The 10,058-nt window shown below is 44.9% G+C and overlaps 1 protein-coding gene across 1 annotated transcript; it reads left to right on the top strand.

Moving 5' to 3' along the window:
- Nucleotides 1-4,112: 4,112 nt before the first annotated feature.
- On the top strand, nucleotides 4,113-4,695 carry LOC119329042. Its single transcript, XM_037602029.1, has 2 exons — nucleotides 4,113-4,195; nucleotides 4,297-4,695. Exons 1-2 carry the CDS (start codon nucleotides 4,169-4,171, stop codon nucleotides 4,651-4,653), a joined length of 384 nt encoding a protein of 127 aa, XP_037457926.1. The 5' UTR covers nucleotides 4,113-4,168; the 3' UTR covers nucleotides 4,654-4,695.
- The last annotated feature ends 5,363 nt before the right edge of the window (nucleotides 4,696-10,058 follow it).

Consider the following 10,058-nt stretch of genomic DNA (forward strand, 5'->3'; position numbering starts at 1 on the left):
CTAATATTTGTGTGAACAGCGATAGGAGCCTACAATTGCTCGCCACTTCTAAAACATGCAAGCATTTTTTTTAACTTGCTTCGAATTTTAGTGTGTTGTTTTTTATGACCTTCGTATTGTATGAAAAATTGATTGAACTTTCTAGGTTTCCTTATTTGTTATATTCTAGATTTTTTATTAACATGTTTGTATTCAATTGGATGCAATTCAAATTTGAACTATGCCTATATTAGAAAAAAACACTTCAAAATCTGGCATGTCGGCGATGTTTCGTGAGGGAACCATGGCTCACAGCAAGGGTTTTTTTGGGAAAAAAAGCTCAAAACTCATATGTTCGCACGAAGTTTTGAAGCACATAAAGTATCCAGACATATTGTGTGGCATTTGAAAAAAAAAACCTTTTGTGCTTCAAAAGGGGGAGAAAAGGAAGAAGAGGAGCTGTTTGAAAGAAAAAAAAAGAGAAAAGAAGGGCATGTAATTGGGTCCACCTTGCACCGCACACCAGAGTGGAGAAGAGCGTGAGGCCCGGCCGGCCGTAATAAACAGCAGCAGCAGCCAGCCGGACAAGCTACACGTCGTCCCGATCTATCGAGCTTTTAATTTTGAATCGTCGGGCTGGTTGTCTCTCCCTCAGTCGACACGTATACGCTAGAGATGACGAAGCTGGTCTCCGTTCCCGGTAAGGCTGGTCATAGTGGGCAGTATTCCCTCCGGTCCTTTTTACTCTGCATATTAGGTTTGTCCGAAGTCAATCTCATTCAACTTTGACCAAGTTTATATAAAAAATTATAGACACCCACATAACAACACCAATATCATTAGATTCACCTTGGAATATATTTTTATATTATATTTATTAGATATTATAGATGCTAATAATTTCTAATATAAATTTGGTCAAACTTAGCAAACTTTGACTTTTGGCAAATCCAATGTGCAGAGTAAAAAGGACCGGAGGGAGTAACTTAGACTAGTGTCATATGCATGACACTAGTCTAAGTTACTATCCTTATAATGCAAAGTATCTTAGTAGTAGTATCATAGTTTGTTTCATTTATTGACTTATAGACTCATTTTATCTCGAAAAGCGCTATATTATAGTAATATATTATATTACTTTAATCATCTCTCTCTTCATTAAATACTTGCCACATAAGCAAAATTATCTTGGGATGTATTAAATTACTACTTAACTTACCTCACTATGGCTAGCCTAAGCACCCGTCGCTAGCTTCGACGCAAATGGCAAAAAGTTGAGGCGAGGCCCGGGCAATGCTGCATCCTCTATGGTGCAAGAATAAATGGCATGGCCTGAACTGAAAGCAGAGCGTGAGACGCCGCGTGCGTGCAGGAGCGAGAAATGCCCCTCCATAAGTGAGCCCTCTCGCTGCCACAAGTTTTTCTTTAGGGGCTCTCGCCGTCACAAGTTTAAGGCATCTTCGTTATCAAATCGTCAGTATATGTTTTTTTTTTAGTTCACACACTTTTTGCTATCCAATGTAACCCCTTCAATGTTCGCGGACATATTTGGACGTGCACTAATAGGAAATTGAGGGCTTTACGGGAGTCTCGACATTAAGACTAATCATAATGGGAGTAATTTAATTAGTAACATCACACATTTCAATATAAGATTGTTTATGTGACAGCTAATTAATGAAGAAAGAGGGGTTTGTGGTAACTTAGCTAGTTATTGTAACATCACACATTTCAAGGCATAATAAGTCTATAGGCTAATAAATGAACTCTTTTATGATACCACTCATATGTTACTACTCATTATGAAGATAATAACATAGACTAGTAACATTGGCAAGTTACTACTCTATGTTATTCTCCACTATGAGCAGTCTAAAAGACACTATGTGTTCAAGAGCGGCGATATGACTCATACCCCTATATGGTAGCATTATCTCAGCCATTGGTTGGCACAGATCCGCTCCACGGTCTCCTTAAATGAAGCGCGCCGTCGCCCGCAGAAAAGTGCGGAAATGGTGCGGGCCCGGAGTATGCGGCGTATGTACGGTACGAATACAGGGGGGTTGGATGGACGTTTAATGGAGCGCGACGGAATTGTACTACCGGCCCCATTGCAATCACCCGTCTTGGACCATGGTCCAGAATTTCCTGTTCGAACAACATACACGGGCACGTCCCAGCGCCCGCTGCACCGAACGGGAGTTGAGCGGGGTTTCGCGGGAGAGGGGTCGTGTCGGGTGCGGTCTTGTCGGGGTCGTGAAAATCTAGGTGCTGACTAGGGTCGAGTCCGGTGCGCCGTGCGCGGGTTCATAAAAATCTAGGTTAAAAAACGATGAAAAGATAAAAAGGGGGTGCCACGTCGGCACATCTGGAGAATTCTCGACGAGTCTGTTCCAGTCTGTAGTGTCTAGGGGGGCGACAAAGTTTTCACTCCCTGTACCTACCGCGCTTATGAGGCCGCGGCTGGGGGCTAAGGGTCTGTTTGGTTTCAATAAGTCACCTGATTTATAAGTCAGGTGACTTAAAACCAATGATTTATAAGTCATGTTCGTTTGGTTGTCACCTGATTTATAAGTTAATTGACCGCACCTTTTTACCTTGTTTTTTATGTAAAGATAATGAAACCACGCAAAAGGGGGTGACTTATTAGTTTTAAGTTGGGGTAGAGCAACTTATGACTTATAAGTTGAAATGACTTATAAATTGAGTCCGTTTGATAAAATAAGTCACTTTTTTTATTTTTCGAATTATAAATTGGTGACTTATTTGAAACCAAACGGGGTCTAAGTTGGGCTCGTTGATGTATATCCTAGAACAGCTGTGGCGGAGTGGCGAACTATTGCTGTGTTGGTAAAAAAAAGTGGTGCTCAACAGAGAAGATCGGTGGGGAGAAGGTGCTCTGCATGGAGGCGGAGGCGGATGCGGAGGCGACATGGCCGGCGGCGGCGGGCGACCGAGCGGCGGTTGGAGACGGCGGCTTTCCTGTAGATCAAGTGTGCATGTGAGGGCACAACTCCCCCTCGCTCCGACCACCCAAACACCACAGCTCGCCGTTGATTTTCCCCACAAAACATCTAGTCTGGCCACCCCCACCTCACTAGACTGCATCTGTCTTCTTCCTGTGCGGGGGTAGGTTGCCAATCTTCCCCGGCGTCGACGCGTCACCGGGATCGGTCCAAGACGAGGTGAGCGAGGTGGCTGGATGGGGAAGAGGTTGGGTGACGGGAAGAGGTTGGGTGACGGCCTCTTCTGTGGCTAGGCGTGACAGCTGCGCCGTCGCTGCTGGCGACTACAGCGGAGAGAGCGGCCCCGCTGAGTCGGGAGAATCGGCGGTAAAACCTGATCCCAAATCTTCAGGCTGGATAAGAAGGTACGCTGGGATGCTCGCGGGAGCGTATTGTTGGATTGCTAATGTAATTTCTGCTACTGTAACTCACTGAGTAGATGATAGTCAAAAAAGATTTGGTTACCCCGTAGCCGTGAAAAACTGAAAAGACATTAGGATTTGAAATGTTCAGAAGTTCAGATAAGGCAGGGTGTGCCCCGTTTTTGGCACATCTCAACCGGTACGCTGGGGTGTGAGAAATGGAAAATAATGTGAAGTAGTGTGACGAACATAATTCTGGTAAAAAAGTGCAACGGCGTCTTAGTTTAATTGTTAGATGAGTTGTAGAGTGATGTTGCCAATTTAGGTAGGTTACTACATGGGAATGTGTAGAACGGAGATGGTAGCTTCTAATTATAAATGACGATCACAAAACAAAAAATGTTGGATTTGTTGTAGCTCAGAAATCTGGGTGGAATAATGGAATTCGGTGAAGATAAATAACTGAGCAGTAAAATTAGTGATTGGGGGTCCCTCGTTACTAACCTCACCTGCCAATTGTAGGGGGAAATGCAGGCAAAAATGAAATGCATTTTGTTGTTGACCTCTTAATTTTTTTTGCTCAGAGTGCGAGTAGGCGCAAATCCAATCGAGCGACCACCTTGTCCTGGAAGGATGGGAGCACTCGAGAAGACTATCAGGGGCTTTGTCGAAAGGGAGGGTGATGAAGTAGTGAAGCTGAAGGTAGGGACAACATTTGACTCACTGACGGAGGCCTATGATTTCTACAATTTATATTCATGGGAACATGGCTTCGGAATTAGATACGGCAAAAGCCGGCTGAATCCTGATAAGAGGAAGACTATGCAGGAGATTGTCTGCGGGTGCTCGGTAAGGAAGGGATATTTCAAATTACACAATATGCAAAAATGATGTGCACGTGCATTTCCTTTTTCATCAGTTCATGACATGAAACAAATATTGCATTTTAGGGGAAACCCCTCCGCGAGAATGCCAGATCTTGTAGATGCGAGTGCCCTGCAATGATTAGGCTGTTGAGGACATCTGACAATGGGTGGTACATCACGGAGCATCGAGTAAATCATAACCATGTGATGACGCTGAATTGTGGTGAAATGCTGCACTGGCCATCTCACAAGCACATCGACGGCTACACTAGAGACCTTGTTAGGAACCTTAGGAAGAACAACATCAACCTGAGCAAGGTGTACAACATCATCGGAGGATTCTTTGGTGTTCGAAGTTTGAATGCTATAAGCCATGTAATCTCAACTATCTCTCCCTCTATCCCGTATCCTTATCTGTCTCTTTCTCTTGTAACGGGATGAATCCTAGCGATCGTTCTATCTTGTAACCTACGACAGGTCTTCTGTCCACATCAATATATAGCAACGCGGCTCTCCCTTTGGAGAGTAGGAACGCTTCTATCAATCAATCTAATATGGTATACAGAGCCTAGCCTCTTCCCCTATCGTCTAGCGATCCCAAAAATCAGCGCCAGAAACCCAAACCCCCCGATCCCATCTAGCGACGCAGAAGCCCAAGCCCTATCGTCGCCATGGCAGGATCCAGCGCTGTCGCCGTCAACCTGGGCGCCCCTCCAACAGAAAAACTTACGAGAGGGAACTATCTTCTCTGGAAAGCGCAGGTAATGCCGGCGCTTCGAGGTGCCCAAGTAACCGGCCTCCTTGACGGCACAGATGCCGCACCGGCAAGAACGGAGGAGGTCCCCAAGGCGGACAAAACCACGGCCATCGAGCCCAATCCGTTGTATGGTCCGTGGTTGGCGAAAGATCAACAGGTTCTGAGCTACCTGTTGAACTCGTTAACTCCAGAAATCTTGGCGCAGGTCATCGGTAAGGAAAGCACTCATGATTTATGGACTGCTCTTACCACACTATTCGATGCGCAGTCCCAATCTCGGATAACAAATCTGAGAATCGCCATCTCCAACACCAAGAAGGGAAACATGTCAAGCAATTCCTTCATCGCCAAGATGAAGAGTCTAGGAGATGAGCTTGCAGCCGCAGGTCGTCCAGTGACCGACGGCGAGATGGTCGACTACATCCTCGCCGGACTCGATCGGGATTACGATCCCATTGTTGCAGCGGTCGGCGCCATCAAAAACTCCATCACTGTTGATGACTTGTTCTCGCAGATTTCAGTGTTCGACCAAAGGATGGAGATGTTGGGCGATGGACCGTCCGGTTTTCGCTCATCTGCAAATGCTGTGTACAGAGGACGCGGGCCATCACGCGCGAGAGGAGGACGCGGGCGAGGGAACAGAGGGCGCAGTCGTGATCATGCCTCTCCCTCTCCTGCTCGCGGTGGTGGAGGCAGCAGCTGTTGGGGAACGTAGTAATTTCAAAAAAAATTCCTACGCACACGCAAGATCATGTGATGCATAGCAACGAGAGTGGGGAGTGTGATCTACATACCTAGTAGATCGGCAACGGAAGCGTTTGGTTGATGTAGTCGTACGTCTTCACGATCCGACCGATCAAGCACCGAAACTACGGCACCTCCGAGTTCTAGCACACGTTCAGCTCGATGACGATCCCCGGACTCCGATCCAGCAAAGTGTCGGGGAAGAGTTCCGTTAGCACGACGGCGTGGTGACGATCTTGATGCACTACAGCAGCAGGGCTTCGCCTAAACTCCGCTACAGTATTATCGAGGACTATGGTGGCTGGGGGCGCCGCACACGGGTAAGGAAAAGATCACATGGATCAACTTGTGTCTCTCTAGGGTGCCTCTGCCTCAGTATATAAAGGACCAAAGGGGAGAGGCTGGCCGGCCACATAGGGCGCGCCAGGAGAGTCCTACTCCCTCTAGGAGTAGGATCCCCCCCCCCCCAATCCTAGTTGGAATAGGACTTGTGGAGGGGGGGAAAGAGAGAGAGGGGCCGGCCCCCTCTCCTTGTCCAATTCGGACCAAGGGAGGGGAGGGGCGCGCGGCCCATGTAGGGCTGCCTCTTCTCTTTTCCACTAAGGCCCATCATGGCCCATTTAGCTCCCGGGGGGTTCCGGTAACCTCCCGGTACTCCGGTAAAATCCCGATTTCACCCGGAACACTTCCGATATCCAAACATAGGCTTCCAATATATCAATCTTTATGTCTCGACCATTTCGAGACTCCTCGTCATGTCCATGATCACATCCGGGACTCCGAACAACCTTCGGTACATCAAAATGCATAAACTCATAATATAACTGTCATCGTAACCTTAAGCGTGCGGACCCTACGGGTTCGAGAACAATGAAGACATGACCGAGACATGTCTCCAGTCAATAACCAATAGCGGTACCTGGATGCCCATATTGGCTCCTACATATTCTACGAAGATCTTTATCGGTTAGACCTCATAACAACATACGTCATTCCCTTTGTCATCGGTATGTTACTTGCCCGAGATTCGATCGTCGGTATTCCAATACCTAGTTCAATCTCGTTGCTGGCAAGTCTCTTTACTCGTTCTGTAATATATCATCCCGCAACTAACTCATTTAGTTGCAATGCTTGCAAGGCTTAAGTGATGTGCATTACCGAGAGGGCCCAGAGATACCTCTCCGACAATCGGAGTGACAAAACATAATCTCGAAATACGCCAACCCAACATGTACCTTTGGAGACACCTGTAGTACTCCTTTATAATCACCCAGTTACGTTGTGACGTTTGGTAGTACCCAAAGTGTTCCTCCGGTAAACAGGAGTTGCATAATCTCATAGTTATAGGAACATGTATAAGTCATGAAGAAAGCAATAGCAACATACTAAACGATCGGGTGCTAAGCTAATGGAATGGGTCATGTCAATCAGATCATTCTCTTAATTATGTGATCCCGTTAATCAAATAACAACTCATTGTTCATGGTTAGGAAACATAACCATCTTTGATTAACGAGCTAGTCAAGTAGAGGCATACTAGTGACACTTTGTTTGTCTATGTATTCACACATGTATTATGTTTCCGGTTAATACAATTCTAGCATGAATAATAAACATTTATCATGATTATAAGGAAATAAATAATAACTTTATTATTGCCTCTAGGGCATATTTCCTTCAGTCTCCCACTTGCACTAAAGTCAATAATCTAGATTACACAGTAACGATTCTAACACCCATGGAGCCTTGGTGCTGATCATGTTTTGCTCGTGGAAGAGGCTTAGTCAACGGGTCTGCAATATTCAGATCCGTATGTATCTTGCAAATCTCTATGTCTCCCACCTAGACTAGATCCCGGATGGAATTGAAGCGTCTCTTGATGTGCTTGGTTCTCTTGTGAAATCTGGATTCCTTTGCCAAGGCAATTGCACCAGTATTATCACAAAAGATTTTCATTGGACCCGATGCACTAGGTATGACACCTAGATCGGATATGAACTCCTTCATCCAGACTCCTTCATTTGCTGCTTCCGAAGCAGCTATGTACTCCGCTTCACATGTAGATCCCGCTACAATACTTTGTTTAGAACTGCACCAACTTACAGCCCCACCATTTAATGTAAACACGTATCCGGTTTGCGATTTAGAATCGTCCGGATCAGTGTCAAAGCTTGCATCAACGTAACCTTTTACGATGAGTTCTTTGTCACCTCCATATATGAGAAACATATCCTTAGTCCTTTTCAGGTATTTCAGGATGTTCTTGACCGATGTCCAGTGATCCACTCCTGGATTACTTTGGTACCTCCCTGCTAGACTTATAGCAAGGCACACATCAGGTCTGGTACACAGCATTGCATACATGATAGATCCTATGGTTGATGCATAGGGAACATCTTTCATATTCTCTCTATCTTCTGCAGTGGTCGGGCATTGAGTCTTACTCAACTTCACACCTTGTAACACAGGCAAGAACCCTTTCTTTGCTTGATCCACTTTGAACTTCTTCAAAACTTTGTCAAGGTATGTGGTTTGTGAAAGTCCAATTAAGCGTCTTGATCTATCTCTATAGATCTTAATGCCTAATATGTAAGCAGCTTCACCGAGGTCTTTCATAGAAAAACTTTTATTCAAGTATCCCTTTATGCTACCCAGAAATTCTACATCATTTCCAATTAGTAATATGTCATCCACATATAATATCAGAAATGCTACAGAGCTCGCACTCACTTTCTTGTAAATACAGACTTCTCCAAAAGTCTGTATAAAAACAAATGCTTTGATCACACTATCAAAACGTTTATTCCAACTCCGAGAGGCTTGCACCAGTCCATAAATGGATCGCTGGAGCTTGCACACTTTGTTAGCTCCCTTTGGATTGACAAAACCTTCTGGTTGCATCATATACAACTCTTCTTCCAGAAATCCATTCAGGAATGCAGTTTTGACATCCATCTGCCAAATTTCATAATCATAAAATGCGGCAATTGCTAACATGATTCGGACAGACTTAAGCATCGCTACGGGTGAGAAAGTCTCATCGTAGTCAATCCCTTGAACTTGCCGAAAACCTTTTGCGACAAGTCGAGCTTTGTAGACAGTAATATTACAGTCAGCGCCAGTCTTCTTCTTGAAGATCCATTTATTCTCAATTGCTTGCCGATCATCGGGCAAGTCAACCAAAGTCCATACTTTGTTCTCATACACGGATCCCATATTAGATTTCATGGCTTCAAGCCACTTTGCGGAATCTGGGCTCACCATCGCTTCTTCATAGTTCGTAGGTTCATCATGATCTAGTAGCATGACTTCCAGAACGGGATTACCGTACCACTATGGTGAGGATCTTACTCTGGTTGATCTACGAGGTTCAGTAGTATCTTGTTCTGAAGTTTCATGATCATCATCATTAGCTTCCTCACTAACTGGTGTAGGTGTCACAGAAACAGTTTTCTGTGATGTACTACTTTCCAATAAGGGAGCAGGTACAGTTACCTCGTCAAGTTCTACTTTCCTCCCACTCACTTCTTTCGAGAGAAACTCCTTCTCCAGAAAGTTTCCGAATTTAGCAACAAAAGTCTTGCCTTCGGATCTGTGATAGAAGGTGTATCCAATAGTTTCCTTTGGATATCCTATGAAGACACATTTCTCCGATCTGGGTTCGAGCTTATCAGGTTGAAGCTTTTTCACATAAGCATCGCAGCCCCAAACTTTCAGAAACGACAACTTCGGTTTCTTGCCAAACCACAGTTCATAAGGCGTCGTCTCAACAGATTTTGATGGTGCCCTATTTAACGTGAATGCGGCCGTCTCTAGAGCGTATCCCCAAAACGATAGCGGTAAATCAGTAAGAGACATCATAGATCGCACCATATCCAGTAAAGTATGATTGTGATGTTCGGACACACCATTACGCTGAGGTGTTCCGGGTGGCGTGAGTTGTGAAACTATTCCACAATTTTTCAAATGTACACCAAACTCGTAACTCAAATATTCTCCTCCACGATCAGATCGTAGAAACTTTATTTTCTTGTTACGATGATTTTCAACTTCACTCTGAAATTCCTTGAACTTTTCAAATGTTTCAGACTTATGTTTCATTAAGTAGATATACCCATATCTGCTTAAATCATCTGTGAAGGTGAGAAAATAACGATATCCGCCACGAGCCTCAATATTCATCGGACCACATACATCTGTCTGTATGATTTCCAACAAATCTGTTGCTCTCTCCATAGTACCGGAGAACGGCGTTTTAGTCATCTTGCCCATGAGGCACGGTTCGCAAGTACCAAGTGATTCATAATCAAGTGGTTCCAAAAGTCCATCACTATGGAGTTTCTTC

The sequence above is a fragment of the Triticum dicoccoides genome, chromosome 7A, assembly GCF_002162155.2.
Source record: "Triticum dicoccoides isolate Atlit2015 ecotype Zavitan chromosome 7A, WEW_v2.0, whole genome shotgun sequence".
Taxonomy (NCBI): Eukaryota; Viridiplantae; Streptophyta; class Magnoliopsida; order Poales; family Poaceae; genus Triticum; species Triticum dicoccoides.

Coding starts and splice junctions, on each gene's coding strand:
- LOC119329042 (XM_037602029.1), top strand. CDS start 4,169: ATGCAGGAGATTGTCTGCGGGTGCTCG. Junction 4,196..4,296: donor AGATTGTCTGCGGGTGCTCG/GTAAGGAAGGGA, acceptor ATTGCATTTTAG/GGGAAACCCCTCCGCGAGAA.